General features: G+C 40.5%; 1 protein-coding gene across 2 annotated transcripts in view; it reads right to left on the reverse strand.

Annotated features, from left to right (window-relative positions):
- EIF2B3 (eukaryotic translation initiation factor 2B subunit gamma) overlaps positions 1 to 19,680 on the reverse strand; it is a 94,368-nt gene that overhangs the window by 61,536 nt on the left and 13,152 nt on the right. For both annotated transcript variants that reach the window (XM_021404974.1, XM_021404973.1), the window contains exons 4-5: positions 13,805 to 13,964; positions 8,459 to 8,570 (exon numbers count right to left, since the gene is read on the reverse strand). In XM_021404974.1, coding sequence (XP_021260649.1) covers positions 8,459 to 8,570; positions 13,805 to 13,964 — 272 coding nt within the window. The remainder of the gene's footprint in view (positions 1 to 8,458; positions 8,571 to 13,804; positions 13,965 to 19,680) is intronic.

Genomic DNA, 19,680 nt, shown 5'->3' on the forward strand with positions numbered 1-19,680 from the left:
CATGTGTTTGCACGTACCATAGAGACGGGACAGAGAGAAGTTAGGGACAGGCATGGCCTCTGAAATGATATTTAATGCTACAGCTTGGGAATAATAAAGCAAGAAAAAAAAATCAAAGGGAATACTGAAAAACAGTCTCTTGTGCTCTTGCAAATATCACCAGCTGCTGGAAGATTTATATGCAGAAAAACTAGAAGTTCAGCTTTAACTTGAATTTCCCTTGCTTTCTTACTGATTTGCTTCCAAGCCTTGGAGTTTAATTAAAGTCCATCAGCCAAATTTTTTTCTGTCTGAAGGCCCCAAATTATTCCCTTTAAAATTCTATACGTATCGACTGACTCAGATCTGAAAAATCCAGAATATTCCCCAAGACTTCCCCGCTTTAAAAAGGAAAAAAAAAAAATGAGATAAAGGATTTCAAGATCATCCACCAAAGCCGAACAGTTATTGCTGGCCAATGCACAGGTATGCAGCTACGTGCAAGTTACTCTTAAAATGAGTCACTGTTCTAGATACAGCATTCTGCATTGACAGTTTGCCTATCAAGGACTAATCGCCACTTTCTCGTAATTCCTAACAGGACAGCACATTTGGTGACTGAGGAAGGAGAGGGTCTTATAAGAAATCTCCAAGACAACTGGCTAAGAAGTTTTACTGCTTGTAAAAGGGATCTCTATCTAATCTTCTTTAGTTGGATAAATGGTGCAATAAATTCGCTGAAGAGAAAAGAAGGATTTAAAGCCAGAGAAAATTAGGATTTTTCAAAGCTGAAATGCAGAGGACATGGTGCCCTTAGGAATAGATCCCTGCTATTTACTCGATCTACTGGAAGAACTCCTGTGGAGCACGTCTTAGCAAGAGAAAGGAAAGTTTGCTATGCTCTTCATTTCCTGTGTAATTCCAGAAACTGCCAGCACAATGCTGTTTGGGGAGAACCACACAACGGCTATTCAAGAGGGAATTCAGCATTGTATTCTGAATGAATGGAAACATTTTGAAAGATATATACTTGCTGCAAGTAAAGTAAGAAGGCAAACTCAGTAAAGATCCCGGGCACACATACACCTCCTACTAGCTCATTGCATATTCTGACTCCACTGTGACTTCTGCAATATTCTTAGCAGTGCTAATTGCAATAAATCATCCAAGCTAGAGTGCATAGTAGCTACGAGTGAATGTAATAAAACAGTGTTTAAAAAAAATTATGCAACTACAGTTCAACTGATACCAAGTATAGCTATTTGCACAGAGAGACGATCGCTTGTATGTATCTCTGCAAGTTAGCACTTCATGATCTGAATGACCAGGATGATGGGAAGGCTCGTCTAAGTCTGGGCTTTTTCACATGATCTAGATGAATAGTTCCTTATGAAAATTCTAAGGGTATTTGCCTCCAGCCCGCTGCAGAAATCTTCTGCTAAGCATGACAACGTAAAGGATTAAAATGCAGACAGAAAACCCAGCAATGCAGTATGGTAAGCAAACCACGACCATGAGCACTGGTTGAGCTCAGGAATCAAGGTCTCAGCCCCAAGCAGAATCAGATCTTTTAACTGAAGAGGAACAGTCACATGCCTCATTTCACCCTTACTTTGCTTTAAACTAGGCTGTTTCCTCCCCCCAGTATTCCACATTGGCTGATAAATTCCCCAACGGCGGGTGTTAACTAACTCCGCATTCCAGTCTGCTCTGCGTCATGGAGTTCCACATCCCGCTGATGAGGAACACATGGCTGACATGTGGTGGGGAGAGCCTGACAGCACTCACACAAGTAGGGATAACTCCTCTGACCTTTGGCTTTTCTTCTCTGTACCATCCCAGCCACACAATAAGGAGTCTGTGCCCCTCTGTGGCTTCCCGGTCATTCTGGGGATGTTGGACACAAGGTGAAACCCTAAGATTTCAACAGGCAGCTATACAATGCCTCTCCAAATATACACTATGCCTGAAAACATATGTCGGGAGCAAAACATGGATCATTCTGTGCCTCTCCTCTAATCAGACTGTTCATAGGAACTTCTACATCATACAGATAACATCTAGATCAATGAGAGCAAATACGTCACTAAAACAACCAGCGATGGCTACATTTCCTGCCTTTATGCACTGCATTGCTAAAATTGCATGGTGGCAACTGTATTGAAATATTAAGGTGGTTTTTTTTTTAAATGAGCAGAACATCTGTCATCTTTTCAAGATCCAAGCTTCTTTCAGAGTAACAGTGAGACACAACTTCAGTATTGTCCAACCTGATGACTCATACAGAGCACTACATTCACAGAGTCACACGCACTCTACAGTGTCCAAACAACATGGTCATCTCTTCCTCCTTTGAAACCTTCAAAAAGTAAAACTGAGTCACGGGCTAAACACTGGTCTGAGACCTCAGCATCAGACAGATGACTAATGACAAGCCACACAACCTACATTTACTGACATTTAGAAACCAAATGCTGAGCCACATGCTCTCTGCTTTTAGTCCTACGCTTAGTGTAAAGCTGGCAAGAATCTTGCAGTAAAATTTAACCCATTGCCAATAAGTCCTTCTATAGCTAAATTCAACAAAGTCCTTGCTAATATTTCCAGATTCCAGGATCCATGACCTCTTACTTGTACAAGTTGTCAAGACATGGTATGACTTTTCTTTTACAAACAAGACCTGGATATATTATACATTCCTTCCATCTCACACTGAATGAATAAAATAATATGGCAGCAGCAAAACACAGTACAATCCAGTGGAAGCAACTGTATTAAAATCAGTTATACCAGCACGTGATTTAAAATATAGGGGTCAATGTCTTGTGAACTGATTTTATAGAATATTCCTGTTTGCATAACAAGCATTAGCAAATAAAAGCACCAAAGCAAATGTTTTCCTTGTATTTGGCTAAATCTGTTTTAGAAACAATACATCACTGCAAAAATACTCAGTTTCTGAAGTTGAAGGCTACACTCATCCCCAACATACTTGCAGAAAAAGCAGAGCAAGCTGACCAAAGTTGAAATGCATAATAAAAAAAAGCCAACTTTCTAAGAAAATGAATGCCTTTTGGGTTACAGCAGTTACTTTTAGTGACCTGAGAAATTTCTCAACAGGCAAACAGGATCTCTAAGGGCATCTTCTGAACCCAACGCAATGCCTCAAAAACTCACAGGCCAATATTTTTTCTGAAGCATTCAGCAAAGTCTTCTCTTGTAAAGAAATATGATTAAAGCTACACTATCTTTTAAAGCATGGTTATAGTCTGAGAAGTTAGTGTGTAAAAATCACACACGCTCTTATTCAATACAGCTAGTTCCCCTGTTTTGAGTCAGATCTGCTTGCTTTACTGGCAAAAATAACTTTTTACAACTTTTAAAATTCCTACTAGTACTGTGAAACCAATTCAGTTCTGAGAAAGAGAGCCAGATTCTAATCTAGCTTGTGCATCTGCAGAAGGATGATTACCCAAACGTACACATGCAATTCCTGTTTCTGTGTTGGAGGAGCCAAAAGCAAACTCGACTTATTTTCTGATTATTAGCGTTAATCAGAAAAAGAAAAATTATTTATGAAAAGAGAAGATCTGAAATAACTGCAAGAACAGACCTAGATTAACAGCAAAGACATTAAGATCCACACATCGCTTTCAAAAAGTCACATTTTAGAGTAAAGAGAAATATCCAATATCTTTCCACCATGTTCCTTAAAACATCAGTTGAACGCAAAGAAAACCCTGAAGCTTTCTACTAGTGAAACTATCATTTTTTTCAAGACAGGAGCAACACCAAAAATACCATATATATAATAATCTTGTAGACAGCCGAGCCCAGCTAGGAGTTATTGCTCCCTGCTCTGCCCTGACTTACTCCTCTGGGTTTCCCTACTGAGCTGGGTTATCATTGCCCTCCTTTCAGATCTCCCAGAGGTATTGCTTGTGGGACCGCTCTGTAAAGCACAATGCAAAATGGACCAGGTTATCAAAGCCTTGCTTTTCCATCTATTAGAAGTAATCCACCTCATTCTGACATGTGACTGATGAAGCACTCAATCTAGAAGACCATCTGCCCATGTTCTTGTTTAGGATGTTTTACACAATGGAAAATCTGCCTGTATCTGTGTCATTTCCATCCTTTCTCGTGGAACTATATTTTACAAGAAAAAGAACTAATGAGCCGCCACACGGGCAGCAGAGCATTTCAGAGATGCCACTTTCCCAAGGAGGGCAGCTGCAGAACAGAAAATCTAAGGAAGCTGCTGAGTTTATGTATGATCTGCTTATTTAAGGCAAATTATCAGCAGAAAAGGAGGCAATATCCCAAGGCAACTGAAAGGAAATCAACTGTATCAAAGCTATTTCGGAACTCCCATTACCTATGCACTTGGCAATGCGGACATTCAACGTTATACCACACCATTCATTTTCAGTCTCTTGATGCAAGGGGAAAAGGAAGAAAAGACTCCCCCCTGTCTTACCCTCTCTCCCCCTTTTTACTAAAATATCTTAAAAACAGATCTGCATTGTTACTTCAAGGTTCCTAATGTTAGTACTACATATATTTATAGATGAGGTATTCCTTTCTGTCTGAAGCGCATGAGGTAATAAGTAGCTGGAATTGTCACGGTGATTTATTAACATATTCTCTAGGAGAAGCCCTGCACCTGCGTCTCTGCAGATGGAACACCCACGAAGCCTGAACTCACCCTTACACAGCCCACAGTATCTTAAAAGGAAATGCTCCAAATTTAGACCTGCTCCAACAGGTGTCTTTTACTGTCTCGCTTTGCACGACCATAAATATCAGAGGTGGAGCAAAAAGTTCCCGTCCATTGTAATCGTGCTTTGAAAACAAATACTTTTGCCCCATCTCTCTCTGAAAACAAAAAAGGCAGCTATGGAATTCTCATCATTTCCTCACTCCTTCATTCTGCCAAGCCCTAAGTCAGAGATGTCACCGGCAACACCAGGCTCCAGGGATGAGCACATAGTTTTCTTTTTTCCTCTTCAAAGAGCCCTAAACTGGCTCTGAAACCTCCCCATACTGTATTTCTTTCGCTCTCGTCTTGCAGCTATTTGCCTGAGTGAATGACACGCACAGGCTGTTCAGGGCTTTTTATAAGCTCTCATTACCCACACAGGGAACCATTTCCTTGAAAATGCCTTCCCCAGCAGTGTTAGTCTCTCTAGGCACTATCAATAAATGTGTCTCCCAGTCCATCCTAAAGCACACCAAAATGTGCCTGAATGGACGTGTCTGATGCTCTTTTGCACTTGTTTACTACAGGAAGGATGCTACCTGTAGGACTTGTCATCAAGATGATGGAAAGAATGGAGAAAAAACATAAGCAAATAATGACAGAAAGCTTCTGCCAAATTTGCGAAATTGGCGATCAAAGGAGAAAAATCAAAACTCCTTTCTCTGGAGTAACAGTAAGAAGTATTTCTCAAAACCAAAGCAGTTATCCACAACACACAGAAAAAAACCAAAACAACCAAACCAACTCAAAGCAACAAATCCTGAAAAGAAGTTCTAATTGAATTGAGAAACAGTTACGCGTTACACCATGAACTCAGAGATCCTCTTGTTTCTTTCTGTAACACTTTTTGTTATTACAAGAATGCCCGAGTCAAGAGCAAATAAATATTTAATACTCAACAGGTACTCAAGAGAATGTGTATTTTCCCCTGTCCCTCCTCACCAGCTGCTCTTTTATGGCAGGAAAGTGAAGAGCGTGAAATCCAATGATAGGAAGAAGGCAAAGGTCAGGAAAAAGGTTTTTCTTCAAGGATTTAAATTAGTGTTCTACAGCTTTGGATGTTTTGTCAACAGAACTTCCCTCCTGTGAGAAGGGGAAGCCAAAGGTCCTTTGAACCATTTCTGTTCGGGATCTAGATTTTTACCAGTGACAAGAGCCTTAGCTTTAAAGAAAAACTCATCCTCTCTCTTCTCAATCCTTCCACCACTCCCTCCCTGCTCCCTTAAAGCAGGAGGGGTGGGGGAGAAAAAAACAAAATGAAAAGGATCTGAAAAGCAAACCGAGCACTGAAGGAGTTCTAGAGTTCATGTAACAGGACCACCATAACCCTTCAAAGAGACCATTAAAAGCAAAACAAACAAAAGCAATACCCTCAAGATGTCTATTGTATTTTACAGAGGAATGAATTGAGTGCACTGGAAATTCTCCCATCTTGCCACAACGTCTGTTATTTCATTGAAACAAAGTCCAGAGATCAAGAAACAGCCAACATGGTAGCTGAAAGACAGTCACATCAAGTGATCCACGAAGACAAACGAGATTGGGCTTGCTCTTTTTTTTTTCTCCTTGCTTTACTATGATGTTTAAAAAAAAAAGACTTCAAAGATAGTTCTGTTGCTTTTGTTTCTCACATGAGAAAGCCAGGGCTTGAGCAGGTCTAGACAACACAGCGGTTAAAGGTTCATTAGCTGCCAACACTTTGTCTTCCTAGAGCTCCCACAGTTGTTGCTACCCTGGAATTGCTTCATTAGAAAATATTTGAGGATACCCATATAGTATTTTTCTTCCCTCAGAACTTCTCCAAGATGGCAGCTGTAAAATGGAGCACGTGCTAGCAGCCACAGCGCAGCACAGCATCCACAGCAGGCAGTTTCAGAGGGCAGCAACATCAGAGGCTCCGCCAAGCAGGTCCTGGCCCAGTGCTTCAGCCTGATGTTTCAAACTGCCAGGTTGCTTGAGATGTTATCCTTTGAATATAATGCAAAATCAAGGTCTTGGCTACTTCTATGCTTCACCTGAAAATTTTTACAGTATGTGACTATATTTATTTTTATTTAACTTTTTTTCTGAACTTACCAGATCTTCTCTTCTTGCACTTCTAGACTATCATTTCTGAGTCTTACCTGGAGGGTGGTTAACACTTTGCATTATATTTACATATGTGCAGCTATCAAAGTTCACTAAGACAGAGATACAGATTTTATCACATCTGCTTATCAGCAACATTATATTTACCAGTTCCCAAACTGCCACATTCAAGAAGGCCTGCTGAAGACAATGTAACTGAACAGGTGCTCCTGAAGGCAAAGTTTGGCCTGCAGGATAAAGCCTGATTAATTTAGCTATAGGGTAACAGGAATGAGAAACCTCTGCTGAGATGAACCTGTAAAATCAGAGGTCAGCTGAGCTCACATGTGTTACAGCAATTTCTAGGTTGTTGTACAACAGGCACCCGCTACTGCTAGAAAGCCACAAAGACAAGCCTAAGTAGATAAAACATTCCTCCCTAGCTTTGAATAGACCCATCAGTGTTTGTTTACTCAGAACCACAGAATGCAACAGTGCTGAATTTCCTGCACTGTGCAGATAACTGCCACGTATGAACAGAACACATGCCTGCAGCTCAATTCTTGCCGTGTCCAAGATAAAAAAAACATAGGAGAGAGACAGTGAGGACACCCTGGGACAGACTCTTTCCATCACAGCAGTTAAAATGGCTCTCTCTTGGCCACCATCATCAAGAGTAATCCTTCAATTTTGGCAGAAGAGGAGTCATTTTTCCATGGGCATATAGCATCCCCCTCGCATCTGGTAGCAGGATGTTAAGGGAAAGATTACACCTAGCAGTGAATTGTTAAAGCCCAAATATTTCACATGGCCTACAGCGTACACCAGAGGCATTTTCACAGAAGAGATTATCTGGGAGCAGACCCCAGATGTCTGCATCCTTGACTTACAAGGTCCACATGGATGAATTTTCAGCTCTCAGATGGCTGCCCCACAGGTGTCTAATCTCACAGAGGTGAAAGCCTGACTGTCAGCCTGGGACAGACTACAAAGGCTGGCCTCTGAAGGAGCCAGCAGAGCTTTCCACAGAAGATGTCAGACAGTATGCATCTTACAGAACTGAAGTTGCTGTATAGAAGAGTATAAAGAGCAACAAACCATCCTTCATTCTTCTACTAATGGATATGAATTATACTGCACAGGAAGCTTGGCTGAATCTGACATATTTAATAAATTCATCCAAATCCTCAGTGCAATTTAATGCTGGATATAACACAGATTTTCTAATGAATCTTTTTAGGCCTGAAAACACAGCTGAGGTTTTGTGCCTTAACTCAGGAACAGTTTCATAAAATCCTGAGAGCCTTTCTCATATACTCTGTGATTACACAGTTTCATTTATGGACCCCGGTCTATCACTTACGAATATCAGAATCTACATCTATCTGAGCTACACCAACACAGGATTCATTTTATGGAAAGTTACCTTTTCATCCATACCGCTTCCCCTGGAATTTTTCACAATGAAGGTATTGGACAAGCTTATTAAGCAGCTGTAATGTTTAAACAAGTAATAAAATACTGTTCACTCCCTATTCCAAAAGGTTGTCTTCCTCCTCCCATCTTAGTCCCTCCTTAACAGTGACGTAGGAGTGATGCTTATTTCCCCCCATTCCAAGTTCTGTTTCTATTACAGGGACTCAAGCTTACTTCTGCAGGATGGATCTTTTAATGACAAGTTCTTCATCTAGGTCAGCTTCATTAGCCATGAAGAGCAATCTTTTTCCTGTGTCATCCACTCCAATGAAGTCCCGCTGCTCCACTGAAGTTGAAATAAATAAACAAACAAACAATAATTATTTAACCCTGTCTTAATGTAGGCTGGGAAGACAAATGGACCACCAACCACCCTTGAAATATAAAACACTAGGTTTCAGACTGACCCAGTAAATCAGTGAACGCACAATAAATGTTTAAAAAGTTATTCTGTATTTTTTTTTACTTATTTTCAGAGAGGGTAGCTCACATACATCTATTATGACATTGGAAACACTTTCCTTTTTGCATCTTTTTTTTATGGAGGTGCCAAATATAGGTCGTGACACGCAACACTATCTTGAGCTATGAAGAACTGTGCTTTCCTTCTCTTTCTCCCTTTAAACTGCTATTTGAATTTATACAACAAGCCCACAGGAATCAGAGAGCTCTTCAAAATCCAACTTCTTCCTCCTCATCATAAATCACACCACATTGCAATCGGGTAGTCAGGCAAGGGTTATGATTTCAGGTAAGACGTAACTACTTTGCAACTGATCTCCTATTTAAGATTTCAATTTCTGTTCGTATTTACCAGAAATCACACACACAAGTATAAAGGTATAGATTTTGAGACTTGCGTTTCCAAAAAGGTTCAAATCTTCCAGGCATCCGCTTATAAAGCAGCCAAGCAAGAGACTATTTAATTGTTACATGTACCATTAGGGCAATTCCCATCGGCTGCAATCAGCGACAGCACATTGACAGTGACTTTGGTCTACTGAAATGTAAATAATTTATTTTTGAACGGTTTTCTACAACTTCTGAATACAGTAGTGGAGCTGATTCTCACTTGCACCTCACAGTACCCGCCTCACCCGGCTGCACCCATATGCTGCTCTTTAAACGAACGCAAGAAAGCCGTGCGATAGTTCTAACAAAAACTTCTCCCTAAATACCATCATTTTGGGCCAAACTGCAAAACCCAAAATCTCTAACGTTCTAAGTCATTAACCACACAGAAGTAGCAGCTCTTTAAGTAGTTAATTCTTTATGATCTTTTCTCAGCCAAACTGCATTTTTAACTCCATTTTCTCCAGTTCAGCCCTGTCCCTTGTTTTCTTATTTGCTCCTTCAGAGTTACCATAGTAATAACCACTATCAAAATAAAGTCAAATCTACACAGCTGTTGAAAGCTGTCCTACTGGCAGCCTTTGATCCAAGTGATCAAGCAAACTCTCTTCTCAGAAATTAATCATACAGCAAAGAAGTACAAAAATAGGCCTGAACACGCAACACTGACGAATCAAGTACCATCAGGATAAAACTCATTTGATGCAAACCATCAGAAAGAAGCCTTTAAAGCAGTGACAATCCTCATTTTAAGGAGAGCAATGAAGTTTGAGAGTAAGGGCAGCACTGCTACAGCACATATTTAGCAACACTTGTAATTTAGAAAATACAACATCTATTACTAAAATCTATTAGCTAGAGATAGAAGAGCCCTCCATGCTGGCATTACTCAGTGAGGAAAGACAAAGGGAAGAATGAATCCGTAACTAGTTTACCTAATCCCTGGGAGAGAAGAATGAGAAAAATGTTAAACCTGCAGTGATGTTAACTAAAAACACGGTTTAAAGTATAAAAAAAAGAATACAGGGTGTGTTTTGCCTCTTCCTCATAGTTAAATAAGGATTTGACACAGTTTTGCAATTTGTTAATTATGCTAAAAATTAGATCCCATCAATTTTGAGGGCTTTAATAACCTAATGAAATCACAGTATCACAAGAGAACAGAAGCAGGGTAATTCAGTAAGGAGCAGAAAGTTTTCAGTCTGGTTTTCTAAAGCACTTTTTAATCACATAATTAATTGAGATTTGGGAAAAATACACCTTTGTTAAAGATTCAGTATCTCCACCCTTTCAATTAAGGGAAGAGAATTCACACGATGCAGCCTGCAAGACCACCAAGAGGTCTTTTGGCAAACACTGAGAATACCAGTGATGACATGCCTGCTGCTTTCAAGACAAGAAAAACAAGCAGGAGAGTCACCATCCCCATCTTTTCTGCCTTGCTTTATATACAGGAAAGTTCAGACTCTCTTTTTCCCCCACCCCCCAAACCCTTGCACATCACCTTTAAGCACATGGCTCCATTCCAGGTGCGAGAGCTCCTGACACATTTTGTTTATTTGAGTTAGCACCATCCCCTAGCACTCTACTATTTTTTTTCCCACGCCTCTTATTAATCAATTTAAAAAGCCAATGAGACAATTACAATCAACAGATGATCCTCTAAGTGTGTAGAAGCCAACGAACTTCATCCTGTAACATGCACCTGAATTACGTCAAGCACTGCAGAAAACTTTCAGAGTGAATTTACAGCTGATTAATACTGCTATTCCTGATGATTTAAACACTGTTCCTTAAATCACAGTTCTTCAATGCTTAATAGTATCCTAAAAGCAATGACTTTGCATCAGGTTCTATGAGACGTGGGTTGCTGCTGTTCCTTCTCAAAAGATTAATGAATTTGTAGGAAAAGAAACAATAAATAAAATTAGAAATACATTTAGTGGTTTGTCAGGACTAGGGGTCAATTTCCTAATAATAACACTTTACAGAACAGTACAAGTACACAGAACTGTGTACGTGCCATGAGTTAGAGAAGAAGCTAATAGTGCTACATCCTATGAAAGACTGCATGCCGCATTCCTTGTAAATATTCAGCCTTCAGCTGCCTAAAAGGTTTCTCAAACATTAACTGTTTGGTACAGAATTTCTAACATCAGGTGCCTGCCTGAAGAGCAGCAACTGGAAAGCTTCAGAGAAAACAGTTCATCTGCATCTAAAGTTAGATTTATAAAAGTGGTTAATCTAAGCTTAAATAGTTGGGTGGCAATTTTCTTGAGAAGTTCAGGGATTCCAGCTCTTCAGGCAGAAATACAACATCCCTACGTGCTGCTGACTTGTGTCTCAAGAGTGTACCTTCTACTATCTCACTCCTCTATAAATCTTTGACAAAAATGCAGTTTCGCACACTTTTTCAAGACTTTTATTTTTGCTGCAAAAAAATTCCATATACTTTATTCTTAAGGAAAGTTGTTTTGATGCCTCAGTTCCTAGATCTAATCAAATATCAGGTGCCACCTAAAGTCTTCTGTACCACCAAGAGGCACAAGCAGGGCACAGAAGCCACAAGAGGCTCCACAGCCATGCTTGACCTGTTGTGGTTTTGCAACCTATTTTTTTAATATGGAAAAAATAATAATGTAAAGAGCTCACAAGGGGGAGGGGAAAGAAAAGCATACAAATATGGACTCCGTGAGTCAGGCTGGAAGGGGGAGAAAGTAGTTCCTGAACACCAGTGGAGACAGGAACTGGGAAAGAACACTGGACCACAGAGACAGGAATAAACAAAAAAAAGGAAAAAGGTGACCATGGGCAGATAAATGAAGGAAGCTGATGAGAGAAATCAGAAGAGGAGTGGAGGATAGGACTGTTGGTTAAAGGAGATGAGAGTAAGATATGAGAAAGAGAAGCTGGCCTCTTGACAAGGATCCTGAAGGGCAAGACTAAGCAAAGAGACTGATTAGGATAAGCAGGGGAGGTGGGCAGTGGCAATAAGATAGCACGGAAAGACAGGGACGAGCTAGGACAGTATTGACAGCAATAGGATTCACTCAGTCAAATAAGAACAAAAGGCAGGAGGGTCCTGCGCTCCCTAAAACGTACCGTCCCTCTCCAGAGCCTAGAGAAGAACCCAAAATTCCTCAGTTTCACCACTCCTCTACTGCTAGAAAAAGACTGGAAAAGGCCCGGTATGGTCTGTGTCTCATCTGAAGCCATTCACACACAGAGAAAACAACTTCCTAGTGTTATCCGTGACAGCTCAAGTAGAGTAGCTGTGAGTGGGAGACCTTTACATCTAGCTCCCACAGATAAACACTGTGGGTGTTAAAATGCTTCCACATGATGGAATTTCAGTGTTTTCCAGTTCAGCCTTTTACAAGACCTGAGAAATCACACACAACATTTAACACTGATGCTGGAGGAGTACTGCTACAAAGTCAAACACACAGACATAAGGCACAAATAAGTAAATTAAGAAAGCATGTGCGACTCATTGTGTTTCCACTTGGTAAGTCTTCAGAGGATTTTGTTTATCCTCACATACCTCATCGCCCCTGCCCTGTGCGCTCAGAGATCACTTTCTGGGCTAATGATGTTTAACCATAGATCCATACATTTATATCTTCTGAACGCTCAGCTTCACAGTTGTAGTAATTCTCCTGACAATGTTTTATGTGCTGTTATCACTATGACTGCCTTTCAAAAGACAAGGGGGTTTAGAGCTGTGTAAGAGTCCAAGTCCAAAATGCTTTCACCCTTGTTATCCTTATATTTTGCTCCAGAAAATCTTTGTCTAAGCAGCTTTCTTTTAAAAACACATTTCCTCCACTTTCAGACACACACGTAGTCCAACTGTTGGCTTGCATTTCACTCCTCTCAAACAGTTTGAAGCTGTGCGTTCTTATTTGTATTACTGTAATGCCTCCGAGCTTTAATCACGGCCCAGGACCCACTAACCTGGCAATAATCAAGCTTCAGCAATTTAACAGATAACATTAAAAGAAAATGAGAGGTACACTATGGGAACGACCGTATGGTATTTAGTACTTCTAGCATATAAGTAAAACAGGGCTAATAACCCTGCCCTGCCTTACAGCGCTGTTGTGAGAATAGATACACTAAAGATTACATGAGACATTATGGTAAGAGGGACAAGATAATGATCTAACCAAATCCTTGAAATGAGTGGGAGTTTTGCCTAGCAAAAGGCTCCTGGATGTGATAATTCGCTACATACCACGAGAGTGGAGATTTTCTAGAAGTATTTGTTATCCATCTAACGCTGGTACCCACAGCCAATGGTAAAATTCCCAGCTACAATCTGACTGACGCAGAGTGCTCTTGAAGAAACGAACGGTTTTAATGTTCATATGTAACAAAAATTTACGGTTTGATCCAAAACTCACTGAAGTCACCTGGAGCTTTTCCCTTAGCTCTTGTGAGCTTTGGACCAGAGCCTGCACGATTACACCAGTGTAATACTTAATTCTGAGCTGGAAAAAACCAAGTCACACCCCCACCAGGGAATTTGAGGAAAACCAGGACATCTGTACCTTTTTATTTCTTTCACTTTCTGATCAATAATTATACATCTATGATACGTATCTGTGTATCACAAGATGGTGGTTTCACCATTATTTATTACTCTATATACTCTTTTCTACATACCGGGCTTTTTTTTCCCTTTCTGTCCTGGTGCCACTTCTGTGGGTTCATGAGCTTTCTTCATCAACATGGAGAGAGTAGCATCGTGTGTCCGAAAGAGATCCACAACTTTATATAAATCGACATCTGTGATCAGATCGCAGCTCAATACCAAAACGTCAGTCTGTCAAGGAAGAAAAAAAGAAACCCTCAGAAATACAAATGACCACATATGGATTAGCATTTGATGACTTGGCTCCAGGTTGCAGAAAACGTGATCATGAAAATTGCCATCATCTGCCCCTAAAGGAAGGAACTAGGAAACAGTACCCATGGATTTCAAGACTGCCATGAAAATCTGCAGCATTTACGACCGCTACTTCCAGTTGCATAATGATGTAGAAAAGAAACCTTTCTGAAGAAATATTTTAGCTGACTTTGCATCTGGCTACAAATCACTGGAAAAGACATTTAAACTATGTTATTTTATCAGGAAAAAAATCAAAGACTATCTAGGATGTGATTTACTCGGTAATTGCAGTGCGATGGTGGGCTCAGTTTAGAAACACGTTTCCTAAAAGCAGCAATATCCCATATTAAAAAAAAAAAAACCAACAAGGAAGCTAGGTTCTATTTAATAACAGGCTCGTGTTTAATTTTGATCTCAAAGGATTCCAAAGTGCCTTACAAAGTAATTAAGGGAAGTGCTGCACATATCACAGAAATGCAGTCACACAGTGAGTGAGACGTATCAGCTTCATTAACCACGCACACTGTCAAGACACTCTGGCTAAAATCCCTCACTTCAGAACAATTTTCTGCATTTCCCATGGGTTGCAGAACATGCTGCCAAAAATCTACTAGTTTGGCAATTATCTTCATTTAAATTAATCCTAACACAACATCTCAGCAGTATGACCTACAAATAACTAGCAAGCTTCTGCTTTATTTTTTGTTAATGGAAAACCTTTTCTGCTAATGATGTTAACCCTTTCAATATGTCTCAAGAAAACTGTTTCTTTCTTGACATTCACTGATTTCACTCTGAGTGCTCCCATTCACTACAGTAAGCCTCTTTGCAAAGGGGAACATGGCTTCCTAGTTTTTAAAGATAAGGGCATTAGCAAAGACTTGCTGTAATCACAGTTGCTCTCCTCATAGAGGATCAATAATTCTACTTTTACTTTGAATCTACTTGGTTCATAGAGGAATAGTTCAGCCTATTTGACGAAAAAATAGTCTATAAGGCAAACCTTTTTGCCTATCTAACATTAGGAGATTCTGCACAGTAGGCGAAGATAACAGAGGTCTGGAATTTCCATTATTTGACAGGTTCTCCTACAAATGCTAGGCAGCTTCACGTGTTTACCAATAAGTCATCGGAATTCATCGTGTCACAAACTATGGGAGCTGCTGATTTGGCATGCTGCACAGAAGGTCAAGCTCTCTGGTTTTCATTTGCTTTCTCCCTCCTTTACTGAGTAACACCTGGTTGCTTTACAGGAAGGGATAACGTTCAGGTTAAGAAACTTTACACATTCACAACCTAACTCTTATCTCTCCTTTTAATACATTTTCAAAATATGTATTTTATATTATGGGTTTGCCCAGGAGAAGTGTTTTAATTATCACTTCTCTAAAACAAACAACACACACATGTTGGAAAAAAACCCAGCAAACCACTAATGGAAGCTGCCTAGCAGTCTGAAACAGACCTGCACTGACATTCCAGGGTGTACAAAGAAAGGAAGAAAAAAATTCAACTTGCTGCAGAAGTAAATCTTCCATTTTATAACTGTACGTTGTGAAGAAGCATATATTAAACACCCCCGAAAAATCCTACAAAACGTTCAGATATTGCATTTTTGCACAAGCATAAATGAGTTACAATGCTTTCTGAAGAGCTTTTTTCAGAAGAGCTTTCAAGTACATGTCAAAATGTATTTGAGACCCACTGAAAAAGACCCACGCTTTTCAAACTGAGTTTGCAAAGGGAACAGCTCTCTGCCCTCAGATCTAAATGCACCCACTCTAACGGTGAAAACAAGAATAATAACGTAAGAGGTGGTCACAGACAGATCAATGGACTTACTTTAAGGAGCTGGACTTGTAAGGCAAATTTTGTAATTATTTCACAATTTACTAAATGCTCAAATCTGTCATTGCAGCAAAATCCCAACAAGAGCTTCAGAGCTGCGAACAGGCTCCTGCTTTTTTCTCCTCACTATAGGACAAGCTTTTTGCAAAAACTGAATGCAAGACCCCTGAGGAGCATACGGGAACAGAACCACCAAATGTCTGGTTGCCATCTGTTCTACCCATTTACTCTCCCAATATGTAAATAAACGTCAGTGAGCACAGGGACCAGTGAAACACACAGTTGCTCTGTAAAGCCCACATTTCTGCCTCTCCTCCTGATGAGCAGAGCAGCGGCCTCAGAAGCACGCTGAGAATACACCATGAAAGGCTCTTTTGGGACTTGACAGCCTCCCCTTTGAAACACCACCACCCTCATAAATAAAGCCCTCACTGTCTAATGGATGCACTTTTTTCCAGTGTACAACTCCTGAACGAATAAACTAATGGCTGAATGAAAAAATAAACTATCCTAGAACCCTAGCAGAAGTGTGTGTTTTTCTTTACTTTCTTTCTTCTGCGCCCACCCTGAAAAAATAAATGGTGGAGCTTGTGGGTTTTTTTTAAGTATAAACTTCTATCCATACCATACAACTACAGTGCACCTTCCCAATGCGCTGCAGATACAAAGAGGTATGCGCTCACCACACGCTCTCCTGTGCTAACAAAGGGGTATGTGAACATACTTGACTTCATGAATTATGCAAACACCTAAGTACACACACATACACACATCTCTTAATGAAATACATCTCACAGTGATTACATCAACCCTAAACTATTATACAAACAGACGATAAGAATCAACATGAGCTGATTAAAAAAAGCAGCAAGTCCACACCCCAAGCAGAACCACTGCAAAGGAAGAAAAACACACGCCCAGATCTATACAAACAGCACTCTCACCGCTCGTTACAACCCGGGGGGAGGACAAAGCGGCACTCTTAAATCAGGAAGGACCATCTGATGGATGGGCCACGAAAGCAATGCTTGAAATTTCCGTCATTTTCCAGATCTGCCAACCTTGATAGGTAACTTCTTGTTTACTACAGATTTATTCAGATTTGCACTTTATGCACTCAAGGTCGGAATTTAGACTCGGCATCCAATCAGTGGAGAGAAATGAGCTACTACAGAGGTCACTCCATCCCACCCACGATGTGAGCTGCGAGAAGGTGCTTTACCACCCACCCCTGGTGCTCCCAGTAGGAGCCCTGGGCCCAGCTCAGCCCACGCTGCACACCCTGCTCAGTCAGTAAGCAACCTGCAGCTCCCAGCTCTCAGCTCTGCCTTCCTAACACTGGGTAACAGCACAGCACTGTCAGGCGTGCGCCAGAACTGCGAGGTGAGATAACTTACATACTCGGTCTAACATAAAACATCAAGAGAGTCACATAAAACAGAGCAAAGCTGCACAGAGAAAGAACTCTGAGCCAACGTGTCAACAATTATACAAAGCCCAGCACAATATGGAACATCGACACAAAAACAAAACCAAAACGCAGAATGTTTCAAGAGCTCAGTTCAAGATGACCGATTTAAAAATAGAAAACATGTTTTCAATGGAGCTAATTCATACCACAGATCAAAAGATGGATGCAATTATATGGTGTAATATACAGCATAAATAAAAAGCTTTGGACTTTCTCACACCCTGCATACAAAGGCAGCATGAAAAACGTTTATATTTGGTTATGACTGCTGGACCCCTTCTGTTCAAACAGGAGATATCAGGGTTACCACAGCTAGCTGGCAGCAAACGCTGACTTTTTAATGGTATTCACTATGCCTTTTCTGTCAAGTATAGACAAGGGCAGGACCTTATAGCCTCAACTGCTGAGGCCTCAAAAACTGCAGAATAGAAAAATGAGGAAACATGTGTTGCAAGGAAATCTCTAATTTGAACAAAATCAGCCTCAAGAAAAAGAGGAAAACAAATGTCAGATTGCATTACAAACAGAAAAGAAGCAAAGTATCCACGAGCAGTGGAACTAGATTCTAACAGAACCAAACACGGACAAAACACTGAAGTCAAATGCTAACAGCTTCCAATTGCACAGTATTATACGTTGAGGTTTTGACAGAAGAAAATAAAGAGATTAGATAGGCTGAGTGCAGGCACAAAGTCTAAGTTAACACACGCACAGAGAACTCTGCATCATTTCCTGTGGCGTTCACCATACAACAAGCGGGAGAGAAACAAGTTATAATTACTGCTGGAATCGAGACTGAGAATTCTAAACACAATAGCCTGGAACTTCACCCATATGTTGCATTAACAGTGGGGTTTGTGTGTAATGCTTTTATTATTCTAAAGAGTGGAAAGGGAAAGAACAGTTTGGCTGTGGGCAAACATTTTGATTGCTTGTTAGCATGCTCCCAGGCAAAGCCAGGGGTACCTCCGAGCAATTGCATTACTCACCGCTCTTCAGATCAGGAAACGTACATCCAAAGCTTTAGAGAATCCCTTTTTATCTCAGCCTCCATTAAAAGTCCTCCAATTTCCACACCTGTGACCCCTTTGAAGCTCTATGGCTGCTCCTGTAACTGAAGCAAGGAACCTCTTTTTTTTTTTTTTTTTGGATGTCTGTAGGATCTTGTTAACCACCAACAGAAATGACCGCCTTTGGCTGGGAATTCCCACTCTGCTTTTGTAATGTCCTTGATGGCAAGATTCAGAAGAAAAGCATGATTTAGTGCTTTGTTAGCAGACATGATGCATTTCCCTTCAGCACATTCACCCTACAACAGCAAGCTTGCTGCAGACCAGCACCTTCCTAACTCTGCTAAGGATGCAGGGCAGGGGCAGCACAGTATCCTTCAGTCTAAAACCCAGCAGTAATCTCTCCTTAGCAAAAGATGGAATAAAGCTTTTTTTTTTTTTTTTTTTGAAAGATGGTGGTAAGGTGGAAAAGGCTTTAAAGGGAAAAAAACCGAACAAAAACAACCCCACCAAAACCAAAAATAAACATAAAATAAAGGCCAATCTGGGAGCCAAAGGGAGTCTCTTCTAGTTTCTTGGATGGCCCTGAATTCATCAGGTGAGGATATCTTAAGGCAATGTGAATGCCTTCACACACATAACCTGTCAGCAGCACTGTTTATCTTCTCAAAGAAAGCTGGAAGAAAGATGCCAGGAGCTGGGGAGGAGACTTAACCCCAGTCCTATCACACGGTTCATCCTATGCATTATATCAGATGGGATCTGACAACAAAAACACCATTTTACGTTATCTTTGCATCTCAAGAGCTACCATCCAAAATCAATATTTTTTAATTTACATATATATAAGGTAGGAACAGGAAAGATATTCAAGCCCTGGAGGCATCCTGTCTCCTCCCAGGAGGAAGTCTCCTTCCTTATTGCTGAAACTGACACGTGGGGTGGAAAAGGGTAATTTACAAGTATCAGCAACCAAAAGCAGAAGTTTAGAGATGAACGCAAGTTCATGAGTTTATTAAGGATGTTTTCACAGCAGGACTTTGATATTGTGGTGCTTACCAAACAGCACACCTTCTGGTCTAGACGCAAGCTTAGCAGTCCATCTTTCCTTTAGTTCCACCCAGTGCAACTTTGAGTGGAATACTCAAAAAATCTTTTTCCCAGCTTCCCGCTCCAACCACGCAACCTTTCTTTACTGGTTCCCCCTGTTCTGTCACATCAAGCAAAATTTGTTCGCCTTTTTTGTAAATAGCTTATCCCTTCCACTGCCAGTTATTTACCAAGTGTACTTCTGCCTTAGATCAATGGAGGGTGTCAGCTC

This window comes from Numida meleagris, chromosome 7 (genome assembly GCF_002078875.1).
Source record: "Numida meleagris isolate 19003 breed g44 Domestic line chromosome 7, NumMel1.0, whole genome shotgun sequence".
NCBI classification, from domain to species: Eukaryota; Metazoa; Chordata; class Aves; order Galliformes; family Numididae; genus Numida; species Numida meleagris.